This window comes from Schistocerca serialis, chromosome 4 (assembly GCF_023864345.2).
Source record: "Schistocerca serialis cubense isolate TAMUIC-IGC-003099 chromosome 4, iqSchSeri2.2, whole genome shotgun sequence".
In the NCBI taxonomy this organism is placed as follows: Eukaryota; Metazoa; Arthropoda; class Insecta; order Orthoptera; family Acrididae; genus Schistocerca; species Schistocerca serialis.
Window position 1 is genome coordinate 38204623 of NC_064641.1, and position 20593 is coordinate 38225215.

Consider the following 20593-nt stretch of genomic DNA (forward strand, 5'->3'; position numbering starts at 1 on the left):
TAATTCTGAAGAAATTTGTCCATTAATAACAACAACAACAAGGTAACAACGAGGATGGAAAAAAAGGCAACTGAAAAGTATGAGGAATTAACATTCAAACGAGAGCTATCTGGAAACTGCAGTGCTGAATCATACTTCTGCATAAAAATTCATAGTTTCAAGGAGCTTCTAGGAAAATTAAGATCTTGTAACTGCCTCAGAGGGTATATAGCCAAAGACAGATTATGGAAATTATCTGACTCTAAAACAACTTCGAATGGACATACTCAACTAGTAACTAAATCAAGTATGAAAATATATGCTTCAGATTAGAGTAACAACAAACATGCATGGGAGATGTTGGGTTTGCTGCACTAAGCTGTCACTCATTTATATAGTATTGTTATTTCAAGTCAGTTCTCAATTCTAGTGAGTTGATCCACATAACCAATACTGATATTTGAGCCTTCATAGAGTCATTTACACCAAGAACATATACTTTATAAGTCTGATCCATTGTTACCATTTCTGAACCAAGGCAGTGCCATCACAAAGGAACACCAATTAAGAGTTTGATAATTCAGTGTATCTTGTAACTAAGTACATAGCCTTTTGAAACAAGCGGTGCATTTCATCATGGGTTCATTAAGTCAGTGCGAGAGTGTTTTGCTGAAGATTAATGGGAAGATGGAATAACTAATGAGGAGGCAATGAATCCAACGGACGGGGGGAATAAATTTGTGGCATAAGAAGGGATTGGTTGATAAAATAATTTTCAGCCAGGTAATAGAAGAGAGAGAGAGAGAGAGAGAGAGAGAGAGAGAGAGAGAGAGAGAGAGAGAGAATTGGGGAGGGGGGATTGTAGCAAGAGACCATAAGTTGGTTCAAATGGATGCAGGTTGCAGTAGTTATACAGAGATGAGGAGGCTTGTACAGGATACACTACTGTGCATAGCTGCATAAAACCAGTCTTTTGAGTGAAGATGACAAATGTATCGAATATGTTGTCCTGTTGCCCTCATGAGTTACAAAAGAAAGGAGAACACAAAAACACCAATCAATAATTAAAAAAGAAAATGGTATAATAACCAGGAAAATTTTAGTAATTGTAACATTTCCAACTGTGACAGTTTAAATCTCATTAACACAAAAAATCATGTCTCATTTTCTAAAACAATAAAACTAGGATGGAATATGTGGTTCCTGACGAGGCCTGTTTCGCTTAAAATAGTTCTGCTTTGGTAAGTGCTGCTACAGTTTCAACATTTTTCTCACTCTCGGGGACAATAATTTGTGCAGTTGCATAGTATGAACTCAAATTATAAATGGTGTACCACATCTCACTTTGCAAGCATAAAGGAAACCACTAACATAATGGAAGTACAGTACTGCAATTAGGGCATGCAGCAAAATCACACTGACATGGTGCAGAACAGCCAAGAATTGCCTCATCTCTCCCACTTTTACCTGATGCTCATTGTTACCTGTAAACAACAGAGAAAAAGAATTCTTTCCACTTTTGTCTATTTTTTCCTCAATCTTTGGGCACTGTGAACAACTCTCTTTGTAGCTGTGATAACTCTTTTGTAACAATAACTACCTGTTATGTAGATCTAGGCAGAAGGTGTAACAAAACTCATGAATCAATAAGAAAGAGAGATTACAATTGAAGTTTTCTTCAGCCATCATCAACAATGGGCTTGAAATTTCTCATTTTTGCTGGTGTCATTATACCGAGCAATGACTGAACCGAAATTTTAAGAATAGCTCCCACATATTTTTAATTTAATCAAAGATTTTGCAGCTATATTTTCTAAACTGATAAAATTTTACATGACTATTCTGACACAATATAGCAAAAGCAGGCAGATCATTTGTGACTTTTTCCTTGGGGAAAAAAAAGAAGAAGAAATATTACAATTGGATCGTCAGTAATTACATATACAAAACTGAAAGGAACAAATGAATAAGCTGTTTTACCTGTTGCTAGAGCAGCTTGCAGTATAGGCATAAGCTCTTGTAGTGGTGTTACATAATCCATTAGAGCTTTATTATGTATGTATATAATGGCATTATACAATCCCTGAGACCAACACAAGCCCATTACTTGATGAATATCAAGTGATGCAACGTCCATATGCACCAAACATTCTTCTAAAGTCTGTCAATAATAGAAGGGAAAATATTCAGAAGCAAATAACTTTCATCACTTCTTAAAAGCAGCATGACAACAGTAATCTACAGTATGTGGGTTCAAGCAGAATCCTCCTGACTATAGTTTAAACAGCTAAACTTTATAAAGTGACATCCACAAACTGCTCTCGCTCATGGTATAGAGCAGATTTTGGCAATGTGTCTTCTTTATCCTGCTAACATACAAATTAAAGTCTGTGGACAATGTTACCTTCACATTATATTGTGTAATACAGTTTGACTGCATTAATTTTTAATTTATTTCCGGCAATTAAAAATAAAAATACATTGTTATTAAAAAACTGTAATTCAACATCTGTTTATTAACATTTCCATTTGTTAATATATATGTGGAATTTATATGACAGTAAAAAACCATAGTTGCTACTACAGAGATTTGAACCAGTAACTATACGATTAAAAAAACTTCTGTGATATGCATTGTGGCACCAGTACCTTGTTCAGCTAGAATTTATTTTTACTTGACATAGCTCAAATCTTCTCTCTTCTTGTTGTAGTATTATTCTTTCCTGTCTCAGACGTTATGTCTGGTTGAAAATGGAAAGTGACGCAGACCTTGATCAAGCGTGACTGCCTTTTAACTGTACGGTATATGTTACATTGCATTTAGGAACTTTCGGGTAATTGAACATGTATCAATAATTACAGATTTCTGTAGTTGTATATATATGTTTGGATGTAGCTGTATTGCGTTGATGTACTGGTGGATATTGTGTGGTATGACTCCTGAAGTTGATAGTATAATTGGTATAATGTCAACTTTGTACTGATGCCACATGTCCTTAACTTCCTCAGCCAGTTGCATGTATTTTTCAATTTTTTCTCCTGTTTTCTTCCGTATATTTGTTGTATTGGGTATGGATATTTCGATTAGTTGTGTTAATTTCTTCTTTTTATTGGTGAGTATGATGTCAGGTTTGTTATGTGGTGTTGTTTTATCTGTTATAATGGTTCTGTTCCAGTATAATTTGTATTCATCATTCTCCAGTACATTTTTTGGTGCATACTTGTATGTGGGAACGTGTTGTTTTATTAGTTTATGTTGTATGGCAAGTTGTTGATGTATTATTTTTGCTACATTGTCTTGTCTTCTGGGGTATTCTGTATTTGCTAGTATTGTACATCCGCTTGTGATGTGATCTACTGTTTCTATTTGTTGTTTGCAAAGCCTGCATTTATCTGTTGTGGTATTGGGATCTTTAATAATATGCTTGCTGTAATATATGGTGTTTATTGTTTGATCCTGTATTGCAATGATGAATCCTTCCATCTCACTCTATATATTGCCTTTTCTTAGCCATGTGTTGGATGCGTCTTGATCGATGTGTGGCTGTGTTAGATGACACGGGTGCTTGCCATGTAGTGTTTTCTTTTTCCAATTTACTTTCTTCGTATCCGTTGATGTTATGTGATCTAATGGGTTGTAGAAGTGGTTATGAAATTGCAATGGTGTAGCTGATGTATTTATATGAGTGACTGCTTTGTGTATTTTGCTAGTTTCTGCTCGTTCTGTAAAGAATTTTCTTAAATTGTCTACCTGTCCATAATGTAGGTTTTTTATGTAGATAAATCCCCTTCCTCCTTCCTTTCTGCTTAATGTGAATCTTTCTGTTGCTGAATGTATGTGATGTATTCTATATTTGTGGCATTGTGATCGTGTAAGTGAATTGAGCGCTTCTAGGTCTGTGTTACTCCATTTCACTACTCCAAATGAGTAGGTCAATATTGGTATAGCATAAGTATTTATAGCTTTTGTCTTGTTTCTTGCTGTCAATTCTGTTTTCAGTATTTTTGTTAGTCTTTGTCTATATTTTTCTTTTAGTTCTTCTTTAATATTTGTATTATCTATTCCTATTTTTTGTCTGTATCCTAGATATTTATAGGCATCTGTTTTTTCCATCGCTTCTATGCGGTTGCTGTGGTTATCCAATATGTAATCTTCTTGTATAGTGTGTTTTCCCTTAACTCTGCTATTTTTCTTACATTTGTCTGTTCCAAAAGCCATATTTATATCATTGCTGAATACTTCTGTTATCTTTATTAATTGGTTGAGTTGTTGCTGCCAGTAGTTTTAGATCATCCATGTACAGCAAATGTTTTATTTTGTGTGGGTATGTTCCAGTAATATTATATCCATAATTTGTATTATTTAGCATGTTGGATAGTGGGTTCAGAGCAAGGCAGAACCAGAAAGGACTTAATGAGTCTCCTTGGTATATTCCACACTTAATCTGTATTGGCTGTGATGTGATATTATTTGAATTTGTTTGGATATTAAGCATGGTTTTCCAATTTTTCATTACTATGTTTAGGAACTGTATTAATTTAGGATCTACTTTGTATATTTCCAATATCTGTAGTAACCATGAGTGGGGTACACTATCAAAAGCTTTTTGGTAATCAATGTATGTGTAGTGCAGTGACCTTTGTTTAGTTTTAGCTTGATATGTCACCTCTGTATCTATTATCAGTTGCTCTTTACATCCTCGTGCTCCTTTACAGCAGCCTTTTTGTTCTTCATTTATAATTTTGTTCTGTGTTGTATGTGTCATTAATTTCTGTGTTAATATCTTGTATATTGTTGGTAGGCATGTACTGGGGCGATATTTAGCTGGGTTTGCTGTGTCTGCTTGATCGTTAGGTTTCAGATAAGTTATTCCTTGTGTAAGTGTATCAGGGAATGTGTATTGGTCTGCAATGTAACTGTTAAATAATTTAGTTAGATGTGAATGTGTTGAGGTGAACTTCTTTAGCCAGAAATTTGCTATTTTATCATTTCCAGGGGCTTTCCAATTGTGCGTAGAATTAATTGCTCGTGTAACTTCATGTTGCAAAATTATCACTTTAGGCATTTGTGGTATCATCTTGTATGTGTCTGTTTCTGCTTGTATCCACCTTGTGTGTCTGTTATGTTGTACCGGGTTTGACCATATGTTGCTCCAGAAGTGATCCATGTCTGTTATGTTTGGTGGATTGTCTATTTTAATGTGTGTGTTATCTATTGTCTGGTAACATTTATTTTGGTTTGTGTTGAATGTTTGGTTTTGTTTCCTTCTATTTTCACTTTTTTTGTATCTTCTAAGTCGTTTGGCCAATGCTTGTAGTTTCTGCTTCTTTTCATCTAACTGCTCTATCGCTTCTTGTTGTCAGATTTTACCTAACCTTTTTCGTTTTTAGTCTGATATTTCATTTCTTTTAAATTGTGTTAGCTGTCCGATGTCTTTTATCAGTTTTTCTATTCTGATCTGTAGCCTGTGTTGCCATGCTGGTTTTGTGGGTTTCTTCTGTGTCTTGGTTGGTTCTGATCTCTGCCTAGTGTGTATATTTAGTGTAGTGATTGTTCCTACATAAACCAGTAGTTGTAACTCTTCCGTAGTTGTATTTTCATTTATTTTGTTGTGTATGATTGTGTTGATAGTTGTTATTGTTGTTTCGACTTGTGGGTTATTTGGTGGTCTATGCAAGAATGGTCTAATATCTGTATTTGTTACTGTATTTTCTTCTTCTTCTTCTGACTGCACATTATTTTGTTCCAGTATTTGTTGTACTTGTTGTTTGATGTTTTCTAATTCTGACTGGGGTATCCTGTTATTTTTGATTACTACACGAATCTGATCCGCAAGTCGTTGTTCTGTTAAAAATTTTAATTCTGGGTATCTGGTAATAAATGTTGTGTATACTTGTGATCTGTATCCAGTTGTGTTGGTTCCTAAGTTTGTTGCTTGGTAATAACAGAACATGAGGTGTCTGTTAACTTCATCTGACCATCTCATCCTCTGGCTTTGTTTTCCTTCTAGAGTGGTTGCAGGAAGCATGTCCTGCAAAACACCTCTATTCGGATTTAAATCATTTTCCATGTGGCTAGCAGTGTCGTTACCATTGTGGACGGGCATAGGGTTCAAGCGTCGCCCCCGACCATGACAGCGCTTGTCCGAGGCTTCATTAGTTCTATCCTGAACCAACTAATCACACTAAAAGGGGGGTTAGCCCTATTAGTGGTTTGTTCTTTTTGTCGCCTTTTACGACTGGCAGAACTAACCGAAGGCCTATTCTTTTCCCGAGCCTCCAAGGGAGTATTATTACTATTATTATTATTATTATTATTTACAATTACACCATATTGCTTTTAGAAACTGATGTCCAGACAGTGACTTTAAAATCCTGTAACTATGAAGCAAATCTAAGAGGGCCAATTTATAAGGTTACACCTTACAGCGATTAGGGCAGCAATTTTCAAAATTCAGACTAAAAAAAGTTGATGACTTGAGTGAACGAAATAGATAAGAATGGATGCCAGGTAGTTCGATTTTCCTATAATCCTTTCAAGGGATTACCAGATGCGTTTCAGAAGCAGACAGGTGAACAACGTAGAAGGAACTGTATTGATAAATTCATTTTTTTAACAGGTAATACAGGATTAAAAACACACACACACACACACACACACACACACACACACACACAGACAGAGAGAGAGAGAGAGAGAGAGAGAGAGAGAGAGAGAGGCAGGCTTAAATAATACCATTGATAAACATTGTTTGTAGAAGCTACAGTGGAAAATAAGGCCCAAGTACATCAAAAAATGAGTTCCAGTGTATTGAGAATGCTTGTGTTAATTTTAACATATATTATTATTATATTCGTATATTAAAATTGAACAAGAATGGGCAGACACAATGAATGAAAGGAACTACAACTGAATTAAGAATGGTGGAGCTGGAATGAGGAACGAGCGACCACCCAAAAAAGGAACAAGATCAAGGAGGGAATAATGAACGGTGGAACTGGAACAAGACTGGCCAAATAAAACCAATGTGTGAACAATAAACAGAGGTACTGGAACGACACCAGCCAAATGAGATTGAGGTGGGAACAAGCAAGACCAATCTGAAAAGAATGGTGAGCAACTTTTCCTTAGAAGTCATTCCTCGGTCCTTTCATTCAGTTTCTTGAACTTTGGACCCATCCTTTTAAGAACAATCCACCTCTAGAGTAGACAGTACTTTCTTAATTGACTGCTTTTACAGCTTACAGATGCTTCTTTTACTGATGTATGCACCACTTCTGCACTATCTGTGCTCAAATATTGTTAATAATTTTGTGTCAAAGGTGAAAGTATGTTATGACAGGCTTATCCTTAGTGCAGCCCGAGGTTTAGATAATACTGCAAGGTGACAATTTTGTTTTGAGATGATGAAGCCAAAGAGTGTGAATATAATGTGGTCACAGACTGATCCATATTGTAGTTGGGTGTCTATGTTAATGTGAAAGCTGACAGCTTCAATTTTCATTACTTTCTCTTTATTTTCATCCAGAATCTCACTGTATCTATACCAATGACAAAAATGCTTAAACATGGTAAAAGTACAAAATGAAAACTCAGGATTCAATAATTTATTATGTATCTGTACGTATCTGCCCCAGTAAACAAAGTGTTTCTCTTCAAAAACACAGTTTGATCACATCCCAGCATCTACTATCTCACGATAACTGTTACATTAAATACGTAACATTTCCCCTGCTGTTAAAGGAAAAACATTATTACAAAACTGACTATACAAATCAGCTATTCTGCTGACACAACTTCCCACAACTGCTTATGACAGGTGTTAGCAACATGTAATTTGGCGTAAAGATGACAAATTCAGTTGCAGATAGGTAGAACAAAAGGACTGTTACAGACTGAGCTTTCAGCCAAAGCCTTCTTCAGGAAAGAAAATACACACATATTCACATAAGTAGGCACACCTCACACACAAATGTTCACTATCTATGGTCGCTTCAGGCAGAATGCAACTCTTGTGTTTAACAAAGGGGATGGGAGGATGAGGTTGCTTGGTTTGTGGGGCACTCAACTGCGCAGTTATCAGAGCCCGTACAAATTCCCAACCTTTGCTCAGTTCAGTCTCGCCGCTTTCATGAATGATGATGAAATATGAGGACAATACAAACGCCCAGTCATCTCGAGGCAGGTGAAAATCCCTGACCCCACTGGGAATCTACCCGGGGAACCCGTGCTCGGGAAGCGAGAACGCGACCGCAAGACCACGAGCTGCGGACAAAGTGCGGGTGGGGAAAACAGGGTACGGGTGAGGGGAGAGAGGAGTGCTGTATGAAGAGTGTGCAGGGACCAGATGTACAGCAGCAGGACAAGGCTGGCAGGTGCAGCATCGGGAGAGACAGGTGGGGGGAGGGGAGGAATGGAGAGGTGCAGAGGGGGAAAAGATCAGTGGGTGGGTTGGCAGTGTGTGAGGTGAGCGGACGTCAATTGGGAGGAGGTGAGCGGACAGAGGAGACAAAAACTATTGGATGGAGGGTACGGAGACAGTAGGTTATTGTAGGTTGAGGCTGGGATAATTTTGAGAGTGGAGAATGTGTTGTTTGTGCAGTTCAGAAAAGCTGGTCATGGTGGCCCAGATTATGAAGCAGTCATTTAAATCAAGCACATTATATTCAGCAGGATGTTGTGCCATAGGGTGCCCCACTTTGCTTTTCGCCACAGTTTGGCAGTGGTCATTCATCCTGGTGGACAGCTTGTTGGTAGTCACACCAATCTAAAAAGCTGTACAATGATTGTAACAGAGCTAGTATGTTACATGGCTGCTTCCACAGGTGGTCCTACCTCCACAGAAGGGTAAATTGAAATAACAATTCTAAAACAATACAATGGAAAATTTGAAATGGAATAATGACAATATTATGAAAACAATAGATTGCTACTCGCCATATAGTGGAGACGCAGAGCGGCGGACAGGCGCAACGAAAAGACTGCTACACAAGTAAGCTTTCAGTCATAAGGCCTCTTTTGAACTAGACAAAACACACACACACACACACACACACACACACACACGACCACTGTGTCTGGCTGCCAAATCCAGACTGCGAGCTACAGTGCATGAAGTGAGAAGCAATGTTTGGTGGGTGTAAGGAGGAGGCTGGAATGGGCAGGGGGAGGGATAGCAGGGTATGGGTAGGGGAAGGGGACAGCAGAGTGCTGCTAGTGTGACATACAGGAATGAAGTGAGGAGAGGGCAGTGCAGCTAGATGCAGTCGGGTGAAGGGGCGGGTTAGATTGGGGGAGGGGGGGGGGGGTTAGGTGTAAGAAAGGGGGGAAGGGGCAGAGCGGAAAAGGAGAGAAGTAAAAAGACTGTGGGTGCACTGATGAAACAGAAGGCTGTGTAGTGCTGGAGTGGGAAAAGGGAAGGGGATAGGTGGGTGAAGGACAGTGATTAATGAAGGTTGAGGCCAGGAGGGTTACGGGAATGTAGAATATGGTATATTACAGAGAGAGTTACCACATCTGCAATTCAGAAAAGCTGGTCTTGGTAGGAAGGATTCAGATGGGACAGGCTGTGAAGCAGTCACTGAAATTCGGAACACTATATTAAGCAGTGTGCTCAGCATCTGGGTGGTCCAGCTGTTTCTTGGCCACAGTTCGGCGGTGGCCTTTCATGCAGACAGACAGCTTGTTATTTGTCACGCTCACGTAGAACACAGCACAGTGGTTGGAGCTTTGCTTGTAGATCATATGACTGGTTTCACACGTAGCCCTGCCTATGATGGGGTAGGTGATGCTTGTGGCTGGACTAGAGCAGATGTGCCTGGACTGGAGTATATGTATGGGACAGGTCATGCATCTAGATCTATTTCAGAGGTATGAGCCATAAGGCAAGGGGTTGGGAGCAAGGGTTCTGTAAGGATGGCGAGGATACTGTGTAGGTTCAGTGGGCAGCGCAATACCACTGAGGGAGGGGAAGGAAGGATAGTGGGTAGGACATTCCTCATTTCAGGGCACAACAAGAGGTAGTCGAAACACTGGCGTAGAATGTGATTCAGTTGCTCCAGTCCTGTGTGGTACTGAAACATGAGGGGAAGCACTCTGTGGCCCAGCGGTGGGACTTTGGGAGGTGATGGGTGAATAGAGAGAATGCATGGGACATCTGTTTCTGTACAAGGTTAGGTGGGTTATTATGGTCTGTGAAGGCCTCAGTGAGACCCTTTGTATATTTTGAAAGGGACTGTTTGCCACTGCGGAACTGATGGCCATGGGTGGCTAGGATAGGCTGTATGGATGTGACTTCTTGGTATGGAATGGGTGGCACCTGTCGAAGTAGAGGTATTGCTACCCACCAACCACCAGCAGTCTTCACTTCAATGACTGCTTCATAGCCTGTGCTATCTTGATCCTTCCTACCAATACCACCTTTTCTGAATTGTGCAGGTGAGAATTCTCCCTGCAATATATCCTACATTCCTGTAACTGTCCTGATCTGAACTTGCAATACTCACTGTCCTTTACCCACTTATCACTTTCCTTGTCCCCCAGCCTTCTATTCTACTACCACACCCACTTTTTACTTCTATCCTTTTCTTTCTGCCCCCCCCCCTCCCCCACTGCCTACCATCTAACCTCACAACTGCACTTAGCTGCACTGTCCTCTTACCACCACATCTCTCTATGCTCTCACAAGCAGCACTTAATTGTCCCCTTCTCCTTATGTGATCCTGCTATATCTGCCTCTCAGCACTCACCATCCTAGCCTAGCCTCTCCCTTGCCCACACCACCCAGATTGCTTCTTCCATCATGTGCTGTAGCTTGCAGTCTGGCCTCAGCAGCCAGAGACAGTGGTCGTGGTCATGTGTGTGAATTGCATTTGCATGAATATGTGTGTGTGTGTTTTGTCTAATTCAGAAAAAGGCCTTTTGTGATTCATCATCTCAACTATAGCAGCAATCTATCCTTTTCATATTATTTGCATTGATCCTACAATTGTGAATTTTAACTGAACACACAAATCAGAAGACAAAATGGCTGTGAAAGTACTATTAGTCTATGGAAAATTGTAATGTAATACTAACCTGTTGTTATAAATTAAGAGAGAATGGAAAAGAAATTACAGACACTGAGGATCAGTGAAGAAGCTTAGGGTAGTGGTGGAAGTGGGATTGGTGGTGGTGGTGGTGGTGGTTGTAGTAGTAGTAACAGAGACAGAATATTAAAACACACATGAGCAACATAAAATTATATTGGTTCCAAATTATCCAGCTTGTACACAGACAGAAAGAAAGCACATAGCATAACCAAGGGTTAGCCCTCTTACTAGCACAAGGTCTGCTTTTGTCTTGCATCTAGCAGTGGCTTGCTTCTGTGATCATTTGCTGTTCCTATCACTATAATTTCACTAGCCTATAGCAGACAATACATTTGTGTATGCTGTGTGTATGAACAATTTAAACTTTTTCTTTTTTCAGTTTATTTTGACCGTTCGTATGTTGGGACTTAGAATTCTGCTTTCTTGTTTTCAGCTGATACCAGTCAAGACTTCTGGCAAATGTGTACTGATGTCTAAAACTGCTTGCTTTTGCTACTGAACAGCATCACATTTTAATCTTTCTATTTTTAATTTTCATGAAAACTGGTATCAACTGCCCAGAAAAACATCCTCATGAGTTTTTTTAATAAATCAGAAAACTCACTCGATGCTCTTTTGATAGTGTAAACTCAATAGGCACAGCATTTTGTACAAACAAGGGAAGAGTAAAGTAAACCTCCATTCACAGGACAGTTCAATAGAGGCATGTGTCTTCAATTATAAACAGGACAATGTGGCTTCTGTAAAATGTTCAGTGTCAATTGTCACTCTACAGCAAGAAGGGCTATCAGCACTGGAAGCTGCCCGTTGAATCCAGTACACCGCAGTGATATCACCGGAACATTCATCCTTTTGAGAGAGACAGGGAAGGCATGCTTAGTAATGGTTGCCCATAATCAACAACAACAGCTGATGGCCATTTCCTACAAACCATGGCTTCTAGGTATCCCAAGGAAAATGCAAAAGAACCATGCTTCCCTTTTTAGAGATAATGGCGACAAACAAATTGATAGACACAATTTATGTACTACATAAATGTCTCAACATGGTCAATTTGGTATTTAGATGTCCATTATTAAGAACAGCACAAATCCTCCAGCACCATGGAAGTTAATTTGAATCAATGGTGTCCGTTTCTCTTCCTCGATGAGTGTTGATTTCTATGACACCTGGTGATTGTCATGGATGAGTGTGGAAGTGACCAGGTACAGTGTGTGTCACAAGCGTACAGTCTCATGGATTCAGAAGGCAAAACATAGGCCAGTCATGTTTTGGACAGGTATTGTGTACAGATGCTGGATGCCTCTCATCACTATCAAGGATAATATGAGAGCTTCACTATCAAGGATAATTTGAGGGCTGGGACAGGATCCTGCACTCTACTATGCAGCTCTACTGCCAGAATTCTACTGGTGAGTTAGTCTCAGGACAGTAGTGCACAAGTACACCATACCCATCTATTAAACACCCTCCCTTCAGGAGGCAGGAATCAACTGCATCAACCCTCACACATTGGGCCACCACTGACAGGTGAAATAGGTTTGAGCAGAAACATCTTTATCACATTGTGCCAAGTAGAATCCACATGTTTTCACGAAGAAGGGGTTGGAGCAATAATGTACTGAATGTTAACCAGCAGCAGATTTTGAAAGCTGTGAGAAGAGGTACACTTTCATTTTGGTTAGCATTTTATTTCACAGTAAAGCTATCTTTTTTGTTCAATGGGATTAATTCTTTCACTCTCAGCTTACTATGAATAGAAGCCCACGTTTTCACCTATACCGAGGCACCAAAGAAAAAGGTATAGGCATGCATATTCAAAAACAGAGATATGTAAACAGGCAGAATATGGCACTGCAGTCAGCAACACTTACATAAGACAACAAGTGTCTGGTGCACTTGTTAGATCAGTTACTGCTGCTACAATGGCAGGTTATCACGATTTAAGTGAGTTTGATTATGGCGTTATACTCTGCACACGAGCGATGGGACACAGCATCTCTGAGGTAACGACGAAGTGGTGATTTTCCCATACAACCATTTCACGAGTGTACCGTGAATATCAGGAATCTGGTAAAACATCAAATCCCCAACACTGCAGTGGCCAGGAAAAGATCCTGCAAGAATGGGAACAATGACGACTGAAGAGAATTTTTCAACATAACAGAAGTGCAACCCTTCCACAAAATGCTGCAGATTTCAATGCTGGGCTATCAACAAGTGACAGTGTGCGAAACATTAAACATAACACCATCGTTATAGCCTTTTGGAGCTGAAGGCCTACTCTTATACTCTTGATGACTGTATGACAAAGCTTTATGCCTTGCCTGGGCTAGTCAACAATCACATTGGACTGTCAATGACTGGAAACATGTTGCCTGGTCAGACAAGTCTTGTTTCAACTTATATCAAGTGGATGGATGTGGATCTGTATGGGTATGGAGAATCTCATGAATCCATGGACACTGCATGGCAGAAAGACAATGTTCAAGCTGGTGGAGGGTCTGTAATGGTGTGAGGCGTGTGCAGTTGGAATGATCTGGGAGCCCTGATATGTCTAGATACGACTCTGACAGGTGACATGTACATAAGCATCCTGTGTGATTACCTGCATCCATTCATGTCCATGGTGCATTCTGATGGACTTCGGCAATTTCAGCAGGGCAATGCAACACCCGACAAGTCCACAATTGCTACAGAGTGGCTCCAGGAACACTCTTCTGAATTTAAACACTTCCGCTGGCCACCAAACTCCCCAAACATGAACACTATTGAGCATACCTTGGATGCCTTGCAACACGTTGATCAAAAGAGATCTGCACCACCTCATACCCATATGGATTTATGGACAGTCCTGTAGGATTCATGGTGTCAATTCCATCCAGCACTACTTCAGACATCAGTCGAGTCCATACCATGTCGTGTTGCGGCACTTCTGCATGCTTGCGGGTGCCCTACACAATATTAGGCAGCTGTGTAAGTTTCTTTGGCTCTTCAGTGTATATGCAAGGGACACCAAGCTTCTTTTTGAGCAGTTCTTGTTACATGACTACACAGTGAGTGGACCTTTAGTGCAAAAATTACACACAGTCTGGAAGACTGTAAACTGAGTCTTTGAAATGAGGAACTAATTAGTCACAAATTAATATTTAATTCTTTTATTGGCGATCAATTTTTATATTACACACAGCAGCTGCCAAGGTAACATATATCAGTCTCGGTGTATGCATTGCAAGGGTACGTAAAATTCTGACACCCACTAAAAATCCTTGCCTGTTGCACAGCAAGACAGGTAGTTACAATCCTATCTATCAGTTCCTTTTAAATTTCTACAGAGGTTTCATAAATTAGTGACTGTGAAATCCCACAGGGAAAAAATACCACCAACATCAATGGACAAACATAAGCATTTTACAGATACATGCTTTATAAGCATTGCTCATTCAAGACCTTGTATTGCCTGAACTATACCTTTCTGGCTACTGGTTCCTGATTTAGAAATACTCAGTATTTCATACAGTGGAAAAACCAGGTTGAAATAATATGAATTAGGAGGCACTGCACAGCAGACAGGCACATTTAAAAGCAGACATTTAATTTTTCCCTAAATCTAACAGTCTACTTTTAAATCTTCCTGACTGCAGTTCAGTGTCTCCTCAATGTGGGGAGTAGCTATTTATATAATATAAATTCATATTATTGATGGACACAGTGTATGGACCTGTAATGCCTACATAATTGTAGGACACCCTGTATAACCCTATGGGCAGACAATTTATTATAACTGTTTCTGACACTCAAAATCTAGATCACATGCTTTTGTATGTATGTTTATCAAGAAACTCAATTTGTTCAAGTTAATACATTATTGGTTCCAGCAGCCACATTGTCTGCTATGAAGTAACCCAGTAACCCACAGTTGGCAGTCTATGTCTTAACATTTATCATATCAACACAAGGGACGCTGTGTACATTTTTAGGTTAGAATCAGGATGTAGGCACTCTTATGACTCAAGTTAAAATAACAGAAAACGCCCACAAAAGTGCTTAAGAATACACAGAAAAGTAAGGGTACCTTATTACATGTGAGTGATAGAGAGTACAGTAATAATACAGAACAACTTTTTGCCTGTATCAAAAATTTACAGAGCTCTGGAAAGATAGAGATCCTGTGCCTACCTGAGCACCACATGCATACATGATTAAGTTAAATACAAAATAAATAAAAAGCAAAATGTGGTTTAAGTTTTACAGCAGGGTTTCCCAAACTTTTCCTCTGATGGGACTTTGAGAATCCTGGTACTTTAATGGAACATCTTGTTTTTGAAAGTTAACAAAATTTTTTAAAAATGAGATAATTTGTTTTATTCAGTGATTGCATAATTTTAAATCATAACTCACAACACACAAATCATAATAAAATTTTCAATGAATGAGTATCACCAAATGTAGAGAAAAAATAAATACAAATATGCTATGTTACTAACAACATTATGAGGAGCAAAGTTGCTACTCACCATATAGTGGACATGCTGAATTGCAGACAGGCACAACAGAAAGACTCACAAACTTTTTATTGTGCCTATCTGCAACTCAGCATCTCCGCTATAGGGTGAGTAGCAACTTCCCTTCTCATAGTATTCTTACATTCCATCCTGGATTTCCCATTGTTCCATGTTATTAATAGTTCTTTTGCATAGCACTTACACACTTCCCGCAGAACACCAGTGTTTGGCAGAACACAGTTTGGGAAACACTTTCTACAAGATAAATATGGTGTTTCTCATTTATTGCTATGTTGTCTTGCATAAAACTGACAAAAGAATAGTTAATATGTTAAGTGTAAAAGACTAGCCATTACCCATGGCTGCACTTGTTTATCAGTAGTTTTGCTATGATGAGTGATGGTAAGTAAGTAAGCTACTGTATGTGCAATAACATCAGCTGCACTCATGTCTGCCTGGTTGCATAAGCATAACTTGTGATGCATGCCCTTCCAACTGCTGCAAACCACGACAATGTGGCATTCACAGCATTTCTGCCGAGTAGTGCGTGCAGAGGGGCGTGGGAAGGAGCATCCATCTATGCTTCAGGGTATCTAAGTAGCTATTGTCGTTGTTGTCTTCAGTCCAGAAATCAGTTTGGTGCAGATCTCCACGCTACCCTATCCTGTGCAAGCTGCTTCATCTTAAATTACCTACTGCAACCTTCATCTGTCTGAATCTGCTTAGTGTACTCACCTCTTGGTCTCCCTCTATAATTTTTACCCTCCATGCTGCCCTAAAATACTAAATTGGTGATCCCTTGATGCCTTAGAACATGTCCTACCAACTGATACCTTCTTCTAGTCAAGTTGTGCCACAAATTCCTCTTCTCCCCAATTATATTCAGTACCACCTCATTAGTTACGTGATCTATCCATCTAATCTTCAGCATATTTTCTGTAGTACCACTTTTTGAAAGTTTCTCATCTCTTCTTGTTTAAACTATTTATCGTCCTTGTTTCACTTCCATACATGACTACACTCCATACAGACACTTTCAAAAAAGCCTTCCTGACACTTAAATCTATACTCAATGCTAACAACTTTCTCTTCTTCAGAAAAACTTTCCTTGCCATTGCCACTAAACATTTTATATCCTCTCTACTTCCACCACCATCAGTTATTTTGCTTCCCAAATAGCAAAATTCATCTACTACTTTAAGTGTCTCATTTCCTAATCTAATTACCTCGGCATCACCTGATTTAATTCAACTACATTCTATTATCCTCATTTTGCTTTTGTTGATGTTCATCTTATATCCTCCTTTCAAGACACTGTCCATTCCATTCAAATGCTCTTACAGGTCCTTTGCTGTCTCTGACGGAATTGCAATGTCATCGGCAAACCTCAAAGTTTTCATTTCTTCTCCATGCACTTTTATTTCTACTCCAAATTTTTTTTGTTTCTTTTACTGCTTGCTAGATATACAGACTGAATAACATCAGGGATAGGCTACAGCCCTGTCCCACTCCCTTTCCAGCTGCTGCTTCCTTTTCATGCCCCTCGACTCTCATAACTTCCATCTGGTTTCTGTACAAACTGTAAATTCCCTTTCATTCCCTTTATTTTACCCCCACCACATTCAGAATTTGAAAGCGAGTGTTCCTGTCAACATTGTCAAAAGCTTTCTCTAAGTCTACAAATGCTAGAAATGTAGGTTTGCCTTTCCTTAACCTATCTTGTAAGATACGTCATAGGGTCAGTAGTGTCTCACACGTTCCAACATTTCTATGGAATCCAAACTGATATTCCCCAAGGCCGACTTCTACCAGATTTTCCATTTGTCTATAAATAATTCGTGTTAGTATTTTGCAGCCATGACTTATTAAACTGATAATTCGGTAATTTTCACGTCTGTCAACCCCTGCTTCCTTTGGAATTGGAATTATTATATTCTTCTTTAAGTCTGAGGTTATTTTGCCTGTCTCATACATCTTGCTTGGTAGAGTTTTGTCAGGGCTGGCTCTCCCAAGGCTATCAGTAGTTCTAATGGAACATTATCCACTCCTGGGACCTTCTTTCAACTCAGGTCTTTCAGTGCTCTGTCAAACTTGTCACACAGTTTTGTATCTCCCATTTCCTCTTCATCTACATATTCTTCCATTTCCATAATATTGCCCTCTAGTACAGCACCCTTGTATAGAACCTCTATGTAGTCCTTCCACCTTTCTGCTTTCCCTTCTTTGCTTAGAATTGGTTTTCCATCTGAGCTCTTGATATTCATACAAGTGGTTCATTTTTCTGGTGATATATGCCTGTACATCGTTACATTTGTCCTCTAGCCATCCCTGCTTAGCCATTTTTCCCTTCCCGTCCATCTCATTTTTGAGACATTTGTATTCCTTTTTGCCTGGTTAATTTACTGCATTTTCGTATCTTCTCCTTGCATCAATTAAATTCAATATCTCTACTGTTACCTAAGGATTTCTACCAGCCCTCATCTTTTTACCTACTTGATCCTCTGCTGCCTTCACTATTTCATCTGTCAAAGCTACCCATTCTTCTTCTATTGTATTTCTTTCACCCTTTCTTGTCAATCGTTCCCTAATGCTCTCTCTGAAACACTCTACCTTTAGTTCTTTCAGTTTGTCCCAGTCCCATCTTCTTAAATTCCTACCTTTTTGCAGTTTATTCAGTTTTAATCTACAGTTCACAACCGATAAATTGTGGTCAAAGTCCACATCTGCCCCTGGAAATGTCTTACAATTTAAAAACTGGTTCCTAAATCTCTATCTTACCATTATATAATCTATCTGAAATATTCCAGTGTGTCTAGGCCTCTTCCACATATACAACCTTCTTCCACAATTCATAAACCAAGTGTTGGCTATGATTAAGGTATGCTCTTTGCAAAATCCTACCAAGCGGCTTCCTCTTTCATTCCTTATCCCCATTCCATATCCACCTACTACTTTTCCTTCTCTTCCTTTTCCTACTATTAAATTCCAGTCACCCATGACTATTAAATTTTCGTCTCCCCTCACTATCTGAATGATTTCGTTTCTCTCATCGTACATTTCTTCAATGTCTGCATCATACGCAGGCTAGTTGGCATACAAATTTGTACTACTGTGGTAGGCGTGGGCTACTGATTTAAGTACTGATCACTACTGATATAAGTACAAGGGCTACAAATAAGCAGTCACAGGTAGCAAGTATGTTTAAGAATCATTTCTTGGGTGTAGCAGAAAATATAGGGACATTTTAACAGTTTAAGAGAAAAATCACAGCAATATGTTGAAAAAGCAACTCACATAAAAGTCTATCATAAGGATGTATTATATATGCTCTCAAAAATAAAAGATGATCTGGATTTGATGGTGTTTCCAACACACTACTAATGACTTGTTCCCATAAAATACCCATTCATCACTTCAAGGTATTTCCCCACTGAGTTTGAAATATGCCATTGTTAAGCCCCTCAAAGATACTCGATGTGATAGCGTCCGCAGCTGTGATGAAGGTTTTGAATGATTGCTTGAAGCCTTCAAGTTGCCATTTTCTTTATTTCCTGTATGATTGTACAATTTCAGTTAGGCCATTTTCAAGTATCTAAAAAGGACGTTTCATACATTATATATATATTAGTACATGATTTAAAGAACACACGACAATAAACGACAATATACCATCCACATGTGCTGCACATTTAAAAGACACCAACCACAAAACACCAAATATAGATGGATCACTTCAAATATTACTTAAGCTACAGAAAGGAAAAATCATGGATGTAATGGAAGAAATTGAAATCTACATACATCTAGAAGATCAGTTAGTCAAAGTTTTAAATGAGCAAAAAGACCTGCGAAATGGGAAATTCCTAGACAACTTTCTACCAGTTCTAGGGCGAAGTGTTACAGAAGCAGAGAATGTAAAATTATCACTACACTCATTAATAAATATGACTGTAATGATAACCATAAAGCAGTTTTTACTACACTCTCGTGGTCCTCAGTACTATTTCATTAGAATAATGTGATAAATGTGATATATAAGATCTTTGTACCAACTATTCAAAAATTACGTGCTCCTACAATAACAGAACAAATATTTACAAGTTATTTCAAAGAAACTACAGACAGTCATATTTACACCAATGATGAACGGTAATTAAATATAACTGAGAACAAAAGCATATGCAGGTTACATAGCAAAATTCTGTAGAATAATTATAATCTTCCTAGTGTTAAGTATGTTATATATCAGAGCATTGAAACAACTGCTCGAAAGTAGTGTGCTTCTAAAATAGTGTGAATACTTCAAACTAATTTACGAGCATAACGTATGTCATAGGAGCAACGACGTATACGACATAATCTGTTACCACAGAAAACCATCCATGAAGTTAAGTTACAACGCGCCTAGTATATCTACAGGTATGACTTGCTCCTATATAAAGATCACAAGTGTCACTAATGTATCTACTGTATGAAACTTTTAGGTACTTGAAAATGGCCTAAGGTCGAAATTGTACAATCATACAGGAAATAAAGAAAATGGCAGCTGAAGGCTTCAAGAAATCATTCAAAAAAGGTGACATGCCAGTAATGACCAATCTGTTTCACTCCAAATTTTTTGAGTAGGTGATGTATTCTACAATAGTATTCCACCCGAAAAACTATAATATACTGACTAAATAACAGTTGGATTTAAGAAGAGTTGGATAGTGTTATATGAAACCAAAATGATAAAGGAAGTTTTACTTAGTAATTCAACCAACGTAACCACATGAAATTCTTCTCACTGGGGAAAAAATCAAGTTGCAGTTCTCAAGAGTCAATCTTAAGTCTGCTATTGTTCTCATATATGTAAATAATTTTCAATTTAATACACAATGAGCAGAATTAGCTCTTTTTGCAGAGGACAGTAGTATTGTAATCAATTCAAGCATACCTACAGCAACAAAAGAAATGGTAAACAACGTTCTTAAATATATCACTGACTGGTTTTCGGCGTGAAGTCACTCTCAATCGAA

General features: G+C 38.7%; 1 protein-coding gene across 1 annotated transcript in view; it reads right to left on the reverse strand.

Moving 5' to 3' along the window:
- The window catches only part of LOC126473829 (vacuolar protein sorting-associated protein 8 homolog), a 201659-nt gene that overhangs the window by 97424 nt on the left and 83642 nt on the right, over positions 1 to 20593 (reverse strand). Inside the window, exon 12 of the mRNA XM_050101150.1 lies at positions 1960 to 2140. Within this exon, the coding sequence (XP_049957107.1) occupies positions 1960 to 2140 (181 nt within the window). The remainder of the gene's footprint in view (positions 1 to 1959; positions 2141 to 20593) is intronic.